The 14,711-nt window shown below is 41.6% G+C and overlaps 2 protein-coding genes and 1 pseudogene across 3 annotated transcripts in view; all 3 read right to left on the reverse strand.

The window, feature by feature from the left end:
• Window positions 1–14,711, reverse strand: part of HS6ST3 (heparan sulfate 6-O-sulfotransferase 3) — a 647,173-nt gene that overhangs the window by 183,971 nt on the left and 448,491 nt on the right. The gene's annotated exons all lie outside the window — the stretch shown is intronic.
• On the reverse strand, window positions 3,310–3,510 carry LOC117202794 (guanine nucleotide-binding protein G(I)/G(S)/G(O) subunit gamma-5-like). Its single transcript, XM_033435118.1, has one exon. The coding sequence runs from the start codon at window positions 3,508–3,510 to the stop codon at window positions 3,310–3,312; it is 201 nt and encodes a 66-aa protein (XP_033291009.1).
• On the reverse strand, window positions 10,593–12,411 carry LOC101270538 (probable palmitoyltransferase ZDHHC24; annotated as a pseudogene).

Genomic DNA, 14,711 nt, shown 5'->3' on the forward strand with positions numbered 1-14,711 from the left:
TGCCTCCCACCTTCACCCTAATGCTTAACCCAGGAGGCACGAGATTCCAACAAATAAACTCCTAAGAAAAATAAGTTCACCACCCAAAATTACCAAATAACCCCCCCCAAATTCATCATGTAAAAGTCAACAGATATATAGAAACAGATGTCTGAAAATAGATTTCAGATAATAGGACTACAAGATATAGAATAAAAATTTAGTATATTTTAAATTATTGAGGACATAAAAAGAGAAATTAAAAATATCTTAAAATTATGAGCACTATCACAAAGCCAGGGAGATTTGAAAAATTACCACCTGGAATTTCCAGGAGTAAAATAATTGAAATATAAAACCCAAAAGACAGATTAACAGCTAAATAAGACCTAGATGAAGACAAAATCAGTGAACTAAAATATAGAGATAATAAAATTATTAATAAAGCAGGACTAAAAAAAAGTATAAAATATGAAAGCCATGAAAGATAGAATATGAAGGACAACATTTATTCAAGTTCCAAAAGAGCTATATATTTAAGATGTGGGCAGACAATATAGAGACCAATGGGAAGAGAGAGAAATAAGATATTTGGTGATTTTTAAAAGATGCTTGATCAAACCTTGCCTGAAGCCCTTTCCATTCCTCAGCTTTTATATTGTTAGCCTATACATTTTTTAAATTATTTAATCCCATTTATGTTGAGCATTTTGTTCTTTGCAAGCTAAGTTTTCCTAGCTGATATTGGAAGTAAGAAAATAAAGATTAGACTAAGAAAGTTTTTTAAAAAAGTACCTGACCATTAAGCATCTGGAAAAATAGACTCAGACAAATCCAGCTAAAAGTTAACAGGGAACAACACTTCTCCCATATTGCAGCTGTAAAGTATCATAACGATCACCTCTTTGGGTGACTACTGCTTTTTTACTAAGATGCTTTGGTTTCTAAAATCATTAACTATCAAAAACTTTGTTTGTTAGAAATTATATCAGTAAAAATGAAACATCCCACTCTTGCCTAGAGGATTTAAGCCACTCTGACACAGAGGCAGCCTCAATTTCCAACCCAAGTGCAGAGCTTCTAATAAGGGGTTTCTGGATACAATATTCCACATTTATCTTAACTTTGTAGTTCCCAAGGAAACAGGACCTTAGATCCACTTCACAGTCCAGAGTTGATGTTAAACCCTTCGCACACAGCCCAGCTTTCTCTGAGCCTATCCAAACACTGCTTTATTTAAATTTAACCTAAACTCCATTATCCTCCAAAGTCCTGGGCTTCCCTGGTGGCACAGTGGTTAAGAATCTGCCTGCCAATGCAGGGGACACGGGTTCGAGTCCTGATCCGGAAAGATCCCACATGCCGCAGAGCAGCTGGGCCCCTGCACCACAACTACTGAGCCTGTGCTCTAGAGCCCGCGAGCCACAACTACTGAAGCCCACGTGCCTGGAGCCCATGCTCTGCAGCAGAGAGGCCACCGCAGTGAGAAGCCCACGCACCGCAACGAAGAGTAGCCCCTGCTCACTGCAACTAGAGAAAGCCCGTGCACAGCAACAAAGACCCAAGGCAGCCAAAAATAAATAAATAAATTTATTTTAAAAAATCCTATAATAACCTCTGTCTTTTCCTTTATTTGGTGAGATGCCCCACAGTTCCCCTGGCATGCAGTCTCCCTCATTGCAATGGTGCAATAGAACTGACTTTGCTGAATAAAAGGTCATTTCTGGTGACCTTAGGCTGATTAAGCTAGGACAGGAGACAGGGTGAAGCAAACCAAATAAACCAAAATATAAAATTATATTTTTAGCATTTGCCTAAAGATAGTCATATAGAGAGGAATAGAAAAGAGAGGAACAGAAAAGGTAAATGCTGGTTAGAATCATTTTGTTGGACTGAAACTAGAGAGGGTTTTCACTGATGATAGCTTCTTGGAGAAGGCCAGCCTTGAAGAGAGAGAGAGACAGAAGTTGCTTCATGTTCCATTAAGAACATGGAACTAGTGGCAGAAGTGCTTAAAGAAAAAAAGCCCCTTTGCTTCTCTTTGCAGCTGCACATACCCTTCCAGACGGGGACACTTCCTTGTTCCATGCGGGCGGCCCACAGGGCTCCCAGAAAATTGAGTGCAGCCTAAAACAAGTGCCAAAGCACACTCTGGGATCCAGCTGCCTCCCAGGTCTAGGGCTGAGCTCCTGGGCTGTATTTTCATCAGTGAACTGGCAGTCATAAATGTCAAGCCCTGATCAGCATAATCCCCTTAGCTCTTCCAGCTTAGTTCACAGCAAGGAAAGGTGGCATCAAGATTTCCTATTTTGGAAAAAAAAAAAATTGCTGAACTTGGGCTGGCCTAATATTAGCAGTGCTAACGTTCTACATGGCTTTTATCTCCAGTAAGTTCGAGATTACTTAAGCATTTGTGGAAATCAGATTTCTTTGTAATCAAGACAAAGCACAACATTCTGGTACCTTCTCTGATTGCTAAGGATGGCTGTTTTTCAGGTGGAGGAACTAAGGAGAACATATCTGGTGTAACGCTGCAGTAAAAATAAATTAAAAAGTGGGGGGCTTCCCTGGTGGCGCAGTGGTTGAGAGTCCGCCTGCCGATGCAGGGGACGCGGGTTCGTGCCCCGGTCCAGGAGGATCCCACATGCCGCGGAGCGGCTTGGCCCGTGAGCCATGGCCACTGGGCCTGCGCGTCCGGAGCCTGTGCTCCGCAGCGGGAGAGGCCACAACAGTGAGAGGCCCGCGTACTGCAAATAATAATAATAATAATAAAAGTGAAGCATCATGAAGATGTAGCTCTCTGGTAGCCTCTGTTTCAAGAAACCCCTGCTACCCCTCTTGCCTTCTTCAGGTCCTATGGCTTCAACCTTGAAAAATAAAGGTCACCCCCATCCCCACAATGCCTAGGTAGGCAGCTCAGAGTGCCTGGAACTCAGAGTATTTGTACAAGTAAATACAGAGGAAAACTACACAAAGACCAAACACAACTGCATTTTTAATAGCTTGAAAACTGTTCTACCCCTAACTAGTTCAAATTTAGATTACTGTAGCCTCCTGGGCTCTCCCAGTTCATGTGTATGCTTTTCTTGTTTTCTTTTTTATACTAAGTATTTTATTGCTGCCAGTGTATATAAAACAATTACCCTTGTGAAACAGAAATTCATGAATATTCAGAGACGTAGATGTTAAGGACTGACAAAAGTACAAGTTTGTATAGTATGGCACGTGTTATAGAGACAGGCTTTTGTACTGGCTTCAAATTCAGCTTCCCTTTGAATATTCACTGGTTTATGAAAAGTGGTTTAGAAAATCTTGCAAAGATTCATTTTATTACAAAACGAAACAGACTTTCTGGGGTCTGAAGGGATTTGAAGATACTCCAGTCAGCAGCGGGTTATGTTGAGCATTCTGCAGACAGAATTCTTTCAAATCTGCAGCTGCCTGGGAAACCTTCACAGGGTTGAGCCCAGCCTCCAGCCGGGCCTGTTGGATCACTTTCTTCACAGCAGCGACGCTGGAAGGACCAGACATGGCGCACGCGACGGCTGGGCAGATCGGCATGCCCACGTGTATGCTTTCCTAAGCAATTTTTAATGCCAAATATGTTGATTTTCTTGACTAAAATCATACTGAAGAAAAAGCATTGTAAAGTGTGTGTGCGCGCGTGTGTGTGCATGCGTGTGCATGTGTGTTGGGGGAGAAGCGTGTTGATTCTAAACTGAACACTGAGAGATTGTTTGAGGACACAACTTTATTTTATAGCAATAGTTTTTGGCATTTTAAATAACTCGATAGGTCATGCATGGATACCCTCTATCCCCAATGGAAAGCATCATCACCAAATTCCATCAGCTTTGCAGAAGCTGCAAAGCTCACCTCACCTGCCAATCTCTACAGGCGTCAGCCTTGCATGAAAACATGACAGCCAGCATCTCAGAAAGGAAAGAGACCTGCCAATTCACCTGCCTTGTATATTTCACAGACAGGAAATCTGAAAAGGTTTCAAGTCCCAAAAGTTTGGTTATTTATACTGATCCTGCCACTGATATGTTGCCAGGGCCTGCCACCTGTCAATTTTGTCCAACCTACCCAAAGAAGGAAGCTGGAAGGGTGCGTGTGCCATTCCTGTAGAATATGGCATATTAAAATAAAAAATATTCCAGCTCTTTGATTTCCTTTGATTTTGTGGGTAATACAATAACCAGAATGAGATAGCTGAAACCAATAAAATCTGATTTATAGCATTAAAGGCAATCTTTATAGCACTTATTTATGGTACATTACATCTAAAATCCAATTTCACAGGCTGCTGTTTGAAACTTTCTGTTCAATCATACATACACTACATACACTGTACCTCAGTGCCATAGAGTTAGATTATATAAATGTCTGTACCCCCAGAGGTATTAAAATTCGGTTACCACGGTGGTGAGTGAGCTTGACAGTAATTTTCCCAACCAACTCTTCAACCAAAAAGATCCAGTCAGCACTTGATAAATACTGAAACTGCTAGCACTCCTATCATTAAACCAAAAAAAAAAAAAAAGAAAGAAAAGAAAAAAAATCACTGCTCAGATAACTCTATATTCTGGAATGAAATTAATTGAAAAGAAGTCGCATAGAAATGCGATAATTGGTGATGCTGAAGGATACTTGCGTTAACGTTGTGGGGTATATTTTCAAGCCAATGAGCAAAAAGTACTTTCTTGCATGACATCATCGGTATTAAGAAAAGACACATGGCTAGGTCTATACACACTACTTTGGAAATATAATCTGAAGTGTCTACATTCATACACTTGAATGTAGAAGGCTATATCCTGTTCAATTACTATAATCATTGTCAAAGAGAGGGCAAAGTATACATGCTGACTTTCAGAGAACTGTCATTTGAATCTTAAGCAACTTCCCATTGATTTAAAAAGGGTTTTATCTTAAAAGAAATTCAACTCTCCAAACACTTTGCTTGCCACGCATTAGATAAACATAAAGGGAGGCTGGGATCCTCGCCTGATCTGATGAGCAAGGGAACTCCTGCTCTGTGAGCGATCACATCCCTCAGCACTGAAGTTTTGTTTCCTAAATACATTTCAGCCTCATTGTCATCCAGAAATGTGTACCATGCACCCATCACCTGGCTTATGTGCTATGCTGATAAGTCATTCGCGAATAAAATTCAGGACTCAAATATATCAATAAATGACAAAAAGTGGCAGAAACAGTGAATAGATTCAATACCCAAATAAGTGCCAAGCATTGTCCTATTCCAGGAGTGCTGGGATACTGTGGGGCTTGAAGCTAATATAATTTGAAGTCCTCCTTAAAAAAAAAGAATACCAACTTCAAAACTTAATATTATTTATAAGGGACTTGTACAAGTGAAAGCCAGACACTTAAGTCTCATTGGCGACAAAGCAGAAGTATTTCTGGATCTTGTTTTTCCCATATCATTTCTGATCCTCACACACGCCCAGCGAGGACAGCATTATTCTTCAGATGAGGACCTGAGGCTCAGATGCGTTGCCCCAGAGGCCTCTGGTAGGGATCCATTCATTGGGATGCAAGCTCAAGTTTGTCTCTCTTGAAACCCATGCATACTGCTGCGTTTCGGTTTAAGTTAATTGAGGTTTGGGTTGTTATCACCTGTAGTTCCCCGAGATGGGGTGGTGGTCTTGTTTTAGCCCCCAGAGAATTCTCTACAGCAAGGGAAGTCTTAAGCGTGAATCAGAGTCACCTGGAAGTCTTGTGCAGTCACAGATTGTGAGCCCCACCTCCAGGGTTTCTCAATCAGTAGGTCGGGGTGGGGTCTGAGAATTTCCCAGGTGATGTTGATGCCATTCAGCCAGCACCATGCATTTAGCCGCTGACCTTGAGAAACTGAGCTAATTCCAGCATTCTGCCCATCTATCTTCTTCCTCCAGTGAAACCACAGTTATCGTAGTTCAGGGGTGCTTAACCAGCTCAGCTAAAATGGAGCTAAACCCCACCCCTTCATGAAAGATTTCAGCTGGACTAACAGTAGCTGGAATACAAAATAGGCTGAGAAGGAAAAATGTTAGTGAAGAATTATGTTGGAAGAAAAGATAGTATTAAAATGCAATTCAACAATGAGAAACTCAGTATATTTAAATTAGCCTCACTATAGCACAATTTAAAACTGTTACGTAATGGTAGTTAATGAAAACTCATATAAATACCCTAATTTTTCTGTAAACTAATAGAAAAATAGAATCAATGAATATGGTGAGAAACCAAGGAAAGAGAATCACCAGGTGGGGGGGGGCGGAGCTAAGGGACTAAGGGCATGAAATGTCATTTGAAATTGAGTTAGTAGGGTTTAATCAAGGTATTTAAATGCATTCTACAATAGAGTACAACTTACATTCTGTATTTAAGTGATATTCAATATAATGATGATGGACTTTTATTACAGGAAAGCTATTCAGTGATGCTTATGAAACGACTGTAGACAAATTATCTCTATGACATACTACAAAAGTCACATCCAGAAATTAGTTTAAGATGTGAGTACTAAGTATATTGAGGTTTGAAAGACTTTAGTTCGCTCTGAACTCTTAATGACTCGAATATGTTTACAGAGAGAAAAGATGATCCTTTTGCCATTAGTATCTCGTGGATTATTCTGCAGTAAACAACCTGTGTATTTGCTCTTTGGTTGGAAGCCTAGGGGGCTCTTTGTTTATTCAACAAAGAATTATTGACACTTACTAGGTACCAAAGATACACAAATTAATAAGATACTTATTCAAAGAATTAGCCAACTACATTATCCTCTTTCTATTCTACTTGAAGAAAGGAAATAGAATTAATACAACTATCTAGTAATTCATCTCAGAGAAAGAAAAATAATTTGAGCTTTGGGTTTATGGACTTCTTCTTCTGATAGGTGTGCAATCTATAAGAATGGATGGTCAGAGATTCCATAGTTTTCTCACATAGTGGTCTTTGTATTGGATAAAAGACTAGTTTTTAAGAAATAATGTGAATATCGGCCCCTTGTTATAATATTTTCTGCTTCCAGGAGCAGAGGTTCTTGGGCAGGGTTTGTGTGCAGTGGAGTTTACACAGGAATTGTTCAAAGAGTGGGAATTGATGGCGATTCTGATAATGAGAAGAAATTAAGAGTTTTTCCAAATAGGATCACAGATTTTCAGAAAAGGAACCAGTGATTTTCTGAGGAGCTGGTAATAAAATTTGCCTTTGATCTAAAATGATATAAAAGAAAGTTCTGCATTTTCCTAGAAAATGTACCATCAGTGGCAATAAATCTTAGCTCTAACCTCCTGTCAATTATCTACCTTATGGATCAGTGCACAAGAAAACAATGAATTCCCAACAATGATCATGGGATACAGATACCTTCACATAAGAGAGATTTCATAAGAAAATAAATATATGCTCTATAATATCAACATTTAATACCACTCTTGCTTTCTAAAAATGACTTCTATAAATTTATTTTTCACTCCACATTTCATAGGCAGATGGTTGAAAAAAATACTCTTTAGCAAAAAAAAAAAAAAAAACCAAAACAAGAAAGCCAGTTTTTCTTCCCAGTGTCAACTGTATTTCTATTAATTTACAATATCTGAAAATAACTATTTTAATTCTCTTTAACGTTGTTAGCAGAAAAACAACAATTTTCGTGTAGTATAATTAGGGAAATAAAAAATTCCTATTAGAAGCAGATCACTTAAATGATGCAATTGTCTTACCAAGTAAATTTCAGGTCACATATATCAAATGGTGCTACGGCCAACATGGAACCAGCTTTTGGTACATTCCATCTGAGGAGAGGCTGCCCATTTGCAGAATGCCTAGGATAACACGTCCAAATGCACTTCACAGGTGTCACAAGGTCTTAAAACTTTCACGCTTCACCGTAATCTTCTAACCGATTCCTCTAATGGTTGTGTTTATTCTGCTTCATTCACTTTCAAGTTCACATCAAGTCTCAGAACTCTGAACTAGGAGAGACCATGGAGATGATTTAGTCTCTTCCCTTCCAAATCATCTTCACGTGTGATTAACTGAGACCCCCCCCCCCGCAAAATCTAGTGAGATGTCCAGTGTCTACGTCTGGGTGATGAAAGGGCCAAGATTGAGCGAAACTCTGGTCACATGACTCACTGTCCATCGACGTTGCTCTCACTGTGCCATTTGATCAATGATCTTCAGGGAGCCCTGACACCTTCTTTGGAATTACATGTTCTCAACAGCAATCTGAGTGCGATGCATTTGAAGAGCCAGTAAAAAGAGAAGCAGGAATTTGTACGTGGAATTCTTGAAGTAGCTACCCTTTGTCTAACCCACAGAACTATTACTAGGATCAATTAATATAATGTAGGTAAAGTGATAAAGTGACAGGCTTTGTACATCAGAAAGCACGATACCGATAAAAGGAATTTTCAAGATCATAAAACCTAAGACGTTATTCTGTGAAAGTTTTGTAAAGAAAAACCTAGATGTCTTGCCCAAGATGTATGGAATACCACAAAATATCTATGCCAAATTGTACCCACAAATAAAATAACTGGATACATTTTAAAGATATATTATAAACAAATGTTAAGAATAATCTTATTACAAAAATGTATCTGAGATGGAAACAAATCTGAAATTCAGCAAAAATTTAACCAGTGTTTGTAGAACTTTGGTTGCTTTCTAAAACTGTAACAAAATGTCAATTCTCAGAGGAAGAAGTTAAAAATAAAACCATAATCTCACATTTTCATAATTAAAAGGAAATGCATTTTCAACTGCCTATAACATGATAACATCATTTCCTGTCAGCAATTTTTATACATATGCAGTTCTGAGCCTTCAAAATTCTTAAAGCTATTTATAGCGCTAATAAGAAATTGGATTCTCACAAATTAACAGACCTTTTTCCCCGTGAAAGACCAAATTGAACAAGGATTTACAACATGGGAATATTCTATTATTCATGCTTTTTTTCTGTCTGGGAAGCCTGTAACCCACTATCATTACCAATACCCACCCCGGACGTCACTCCCAGACCTGAGACAGCTTTGCAAATACTCGCTAGCCTCGTAAGACACCTAACTTCCTCTCCTCCATCGAGCCTTCCTTGTCACCTCTCTGTCTTTGCCTAGTTCTCCAAACACATAACTCTATGTTCCTGCTGTCCCCTGCTAATAATCTTTGTACTTACTTACTAGTCTATCACAGTTCCCCGGACTTTGTACTCCATAGATGTAGGAGTACCTTACGGATCTGTGTACTCACAGCACAGCACAGTGCCCGGCACTTGTGATGATCAAGATAAGCTTGATTACTTTGATAAAGCTAACCTTCCTCATCAAACATCTTTTTATTGACTATTTCCCACAGTGAAATTAAAAAGAGGAACTTTTAGAGACAAGCTTTCTTTTGATTAATTTGCTCAACTCAGTACATGACCATAGAAAAGCAGTCAAGTATTGAATATTTAGTATTTACTGCTGAGTTTACAATAACAGTGTTCTAATAGAAAATGGCATCATGCAGGCAGATTAAAAAAAATCCAGAAAGCACACACACAAAAAGTTAAGTGTATTCTCAAAATAAATAGTATACGGTGATTGAACAGAAACAAACTTTCTGATTTTTATCTTTCTGTACTTCCACTGGTTTCTGAACACAGGAGAGATTCTGTACTACCCTCAACGTAATGTGGTGAAAGTTTATTTATTCACTGAATACTGAGCCAGGCCACGTCCTAGGTACCAGCTCAACAGCGGACAAAACAAAGTCCCTGCTTTCAAAAGACAGCACAACTTAGTAGTGCTGAGGGATGCAGACCACCTGGGTTTGAGTTCAAGCTCCATCACATATGAGCTGTGACATCTTACGTAAGTTACTTAACCTCTCTGGGCTGCAATTTCCTAGTCTATAAAAATGGGAACAATATTACCTACGTCATGGGTTGTTATGAGTATTCAATGAGTTAATATTTGTAAAGTTCTTTAAAGACCGCCTGGAATGTATGATATACGTAAATGCTTGACAACATTTCAAGGTGCTTCAATTCTACCCAAAAGAGACAGACACAAAACACAAACATATGTAATTGGTCACGTGGTGATTACTGCTGTGAAGACAGTAAGTGGGGCCAGGGAACAGAGGATGGAGGTCCTTGCTCGCTCATACAAGGTGGTCTCCCCCAGAAGGCCTCTCTGATAATGTGACTTTTGAGCAGAAACCTTAATAAGTGAGGAAGGAGCTCTGGAAATCTTGGAGGAGTGTCACAGGCAGAGGAACCAACTGAACTAGCTCTGAGGAGGAAGACAGCTTGGAGCATTGACAGAACCACAGGAGCCTAAGGAGAGGTGCTGAAGCAAAGCCAGTGAGGAGGAGAATGGCCAGGGGCCAGGTCAGAGCAGGAACAGAGAGAGGAACCCCGTAGGGCCTTGAAGGAGCTCGCATTTTAACGAAAAACGACTGGAGGATTTAGAATGGAAGGGTAATGCTACTGGATTTTTTTTTTTTTTTTTTTTTTTTTTTTTTGGTACGCGGGCCTCTCACTGTTGTGGCCTCTCCCGTTGCGGAGCACAGGCTCCGGACGGGCAGGCTCAGTGGCCATTGGCCTGCCAATCAGAGGAACCAAAAACAGCAGCCCGGGCAACAGTGAAGGTCCAGAAACCCACAAAGATGGGGGGAGTCAGAGAACCAAGTGGGCACTTTATTAACCTGGCAAAGGGGCACCTGGGCAGGCCGAGCAGCCCCCTGCCAGACCCTTCGCTGTGCTCAGGGGCCACTGATAGAGGCAGAGCCGCAGGGCCCAAGCCCTGGACACTATGAGTCCAAGCTGGGCAAGGGCAAGGCTACGGGTGGGGCTGGAGTTGCCGAAAGCAGGCATCAAGTACCAGCCTGCCGCCCCTTCTGAGGCTGGGGCTGGGTCTGAAATGAGTCCCCTCTCCCGTTCCCCACTCCTTGTACAGCTCACGCTCTTCCTGGAGTCAGGAAGCCATGAGTCCCACATCAGCTGTGGTCTGGAAGGTGATGCCGTCCCCCTGGCAACGGGGAAGCCAGGAAGGGCCAGAGCCAGACAATGACCCAGCGGGGCCCCAGGGCCGCCTGCAGGTTGCGGGAGGGGCCCAGGTCGTAAGAGTGCCGCCCCGAGCCCACTCCCACGTGGTCTGGCCCCTCAGCAGCAACATCCCACGGAAAAGCAGTCCAGCCGCGCACAGCGGTGCACACGCCAGACACGTGTCGGTCACGAAGGCCAGCGCGAACGGCGCCGCAGACACTGCCTGCGAGGCAGCGGGAGGAGGGCGGTGGTGTGCAGGGGTGTGTGGGCTCGCAGCAGGGCTGACGGGTCAGGGCCCGGCAGCGCACAGACGTGCAGCAGGACGCCTGCGGCGTGAAGCAGCAGACACACGCAGGGCCGGTAGTTGCGGAAGCGCACGCGGCAGCCCAGCGGGCGGCCATGGTGGTCCCGGCGCAGGATGCAGTGGCGCCAGGCGGAGCAATGCCCGCTGCACGGTGGCCTCCGGCTTTGGCACTGGTAGCAGTAAGCCCAGCCCTGGCCCTGACCACGGCCGGCCAGCATCACAGCCTGGATGCTGGGGTCCGAGCACAGGAAGAGCCCCCCACGTTGCCCAGTAGGTTGAGCAGCTGGAAGGCTGCCGGCACAAGCTGCAAGGTCCGGGCCAAGAGTCCCAGCGGGGGCGGCCCGGGACCCAGCACCAGCACGTAGGCCAGTTCCTGGCCCAAGAGGCAGCCGCGCGGACGCTGCCTCCGCGCTCCCCACCGCCCAGGGCTGCCCCATGGCCTGGACCCACTAGCGGTGGATCCCGGGTACCCCGCCGCTTCCCGCTGCTGGATTTTTGTGGTAAACGGATCACCATAGCTGCTGTGTAGAGAAGAAACTCTTAAGACGAGGAGTTAAGAGTAAACACAGGAGGATCAGTGAGGAAACAGCAGGCTAGGTGAGTGATGACGTATCTTGATGAAGACGGAGCGGAACATAAGATGTGGCCAGGTCCGGGTTATTTTCTAGGTTAGTCCCCAGCATTTCCTGACTGAGGGATGTTGGGTGAGAGAGAGAGGAGTCCAGGATGACTCCAAGATTTGGGGTCCAAGCTTCTGCAGGGATGAAGCTGCCACCGACTGAGATGCGCAAACTAAGGGGAAGCGTGATCCGTCATAGGTCAGATCATTTTCCTCCTCAGAAATCCTCAGTGGCCGCCGCTTACTTTGTAAAGTAAGTCCCCTGGGCCTTCCATTCAAGGTCCTGTTGACATCACATGCATTTCGTCCATGCTCTTTCTGCTCCAGCCAAGCTCGACCCATTGTCTGGTCCCCAAACCTTCACAATTGGATGACTTTTTCATGATACTCCCTTTCCTGGAAGTACTTCCTCTTCTTGTATGCCTAAGAAAAGGTCACTTAATCCTTCCGTGATTAACTTGGATTTCCAATTCTCTGATGAAGGCTTCTCCGGTATTTCTTGGCAGGTGGCTTTGGGCTTTGTACTTTCGTCACACATATTCCATTTCACCTTAAGCTATTTTATATAGTTGTTTGTTTCATCAAATAGACCGAAACCTCTTGGAAGGTAGAGATCGTATCTTATTTATGTCAGTGGGTCTACAGTTCCTAACACACTGACTGAATTAAATAAAAATATTTCTGGCCAAATGAAATTAACATGTGTATCACTTCAAATCTGTTGATCTGAAAACAATCAAGTGCTCTCTTTACAATATGTTATTCTTATAATTTTAGTTTTCATTTCATGAAATGAAATGTCTATGTAAAAATTTCCCTTCATTTATAAAACATTGATAGGTAAATCAGAAAAAGAAAAGAAAGTTATAATGAAAGGGAGAATTGATGTGTCTCCGTTTTTTTGCTTTTGTTTTGAAGCCTAATACGTTTCTTTGGTTGATTATGAAGGTAATACCCTTGAGCTTTACATGATAAGGTTAAAAATGTCTCTATGATATCCCAGTATATAGTTCAGGCAATATGCCTTAAGATTTTCTTTTTCCCCTTTTTTTTTTTTTTAGCACAGCTACAAGCTTCTCTGGGGAACCGGCTATAACACAAAGATTTGGTACTATCTGTCTCTTCCATTTCAGAAAACTAGAAATTATGTGCTTTGAGATACAAGGCAGTAAAATATTGATCGTATAGGACATTTCAGTAGAGTAGAAGGTATTCTAATTAACATGATAATCAACACAGGCTTTTTCATGGAACAGATTGTATAATCGAAAATTTTTATGGATTTTGATAAACATACTTCACTCTCAGAGGGATTTCAAGCTTCTGGTGTTATTTCTCCTTCCTGGACACCATGGTACACAATTAAGGCAAAGGAACAAAGGAAGTTAACTTATAAATCAGCTATCAGTGACTGACTGCGTAAGGGAATAACGCCAGTCCCTGGCATTTCTGAGAGCTATATCATATTGGGGGTGCTGGAAATCACTAATGCCCTGAGAGATTCTCTAGTATTTTTGATATTCATGCGTAAGCCTCATTCTCCATCCAAAATTTTTGCTTAAAAATAAATAATTCTACCTGGGACAGGAAGAGCTCAAGCTTTAGTATATGACATAGTTACCTTTTTTTTTTTTTGGAGCACAAATTCTGCCACTTATGGAACTGAATATTTTATATATAAAATCTTAATTTTCACAATAACCTAGAGGTCATTAACTTTATCCCCAAAGGCACAAACTGAAGCTTGGAGAGATTAAGTCATTTCCCCCAAGGCTACAGAAGCCATTAACTGTAGAAACTGGGGTTTGAACCCAGGCTATCTGATGCCGGAATCCATGCCCAGAGTCATTCCTTTATGTTACTGTCTGTGTCCTGAGATCCGCCTCTGAGCCTGTGTGCCCTGTACTGTGTTCTCACTAGAGATACGTTGGTGAAGAACAGCAGAAAATCTGCTATCATGCAGCTTACCTAAGAGCTCTGTAGCAGAGCGAGGAAAAGAACTTCTATCGTGTATGCTTTCTTGAAGATTTAAGGAGAAGGCTGTATTGCCCTTCCTAGAACACTTTCTATCAACATATTTTATTAGAAACATTAAAGTGTTGTATATTTCAAATTAAAGTATGTTTGAATGGAATTATTTCCACTAACCTCATGGGAAAATTTTCATAGAACATAATGATTTTTCCTCTGTTATATTCCCTCTTTGTCATTGAAGAAAATGTCCCTATGATCTTGAAAATACATAACTGTGTCAGACATGACCTACTGAGGAATCTACTGGCACATACTGGGAGGCAGTGTCAGCTGAGTTCTGCTCCTGGCATCGCCATGATGGACTCAGTTCTCTACCATAGATGCACATCATATGCATTTGCATTGTATTGGATTGTTGTCAGTAAACACCCATCTATTATTTATACTTTGTAGGTCATAGAAACATTTTGCACTGTCATTTCTCTGACCACAGGTTCTCAGAAACATTCATAGTCTATTTTGAAACTAAATTTTACAAGGACATTAAAAATGAAAAATAAAAATCCTCCAAGGCATAACCACAGAGAAGTCCTCTCTTTACAGTTTGGTGCTATCTGTCCAAACATTTCTATATTCATATTCCTCCAAACAGAAATCCTTGACTTCTTATATTGAATCATTTAAAACACTGACTCATTTAATTTTTGTTTCTCTTTTGCCTGGTCTTTACATTTTAATGGAACCTTCTCTTGAAAAACTTCATAATATATCATTTACTTTAT

This window comes from Orcinus orca, chromosome 18 (genome assembly GCF_937001465.1).
Source record: "Orcinus orca chromosome 18, mOrcOrc1.1, whole genome shotgun sequence".
NCBI classification, from domain to species: Eukaryota; Metazoa; Chordata; class Mammalia; order Artiodactyla; family Delphinidae; genus Orcinus; species Orcinus orca.

Excerpts from the sequence above, each read along its gene's own strand:
- LOC117202794 (XM_033435118.1), bottom strand. The coding sequence starts at position 3,510 with ATGTCTGGTCCTTCCAGCGTCGCTGCTGTGAAGAAAGTGATCCAACAG.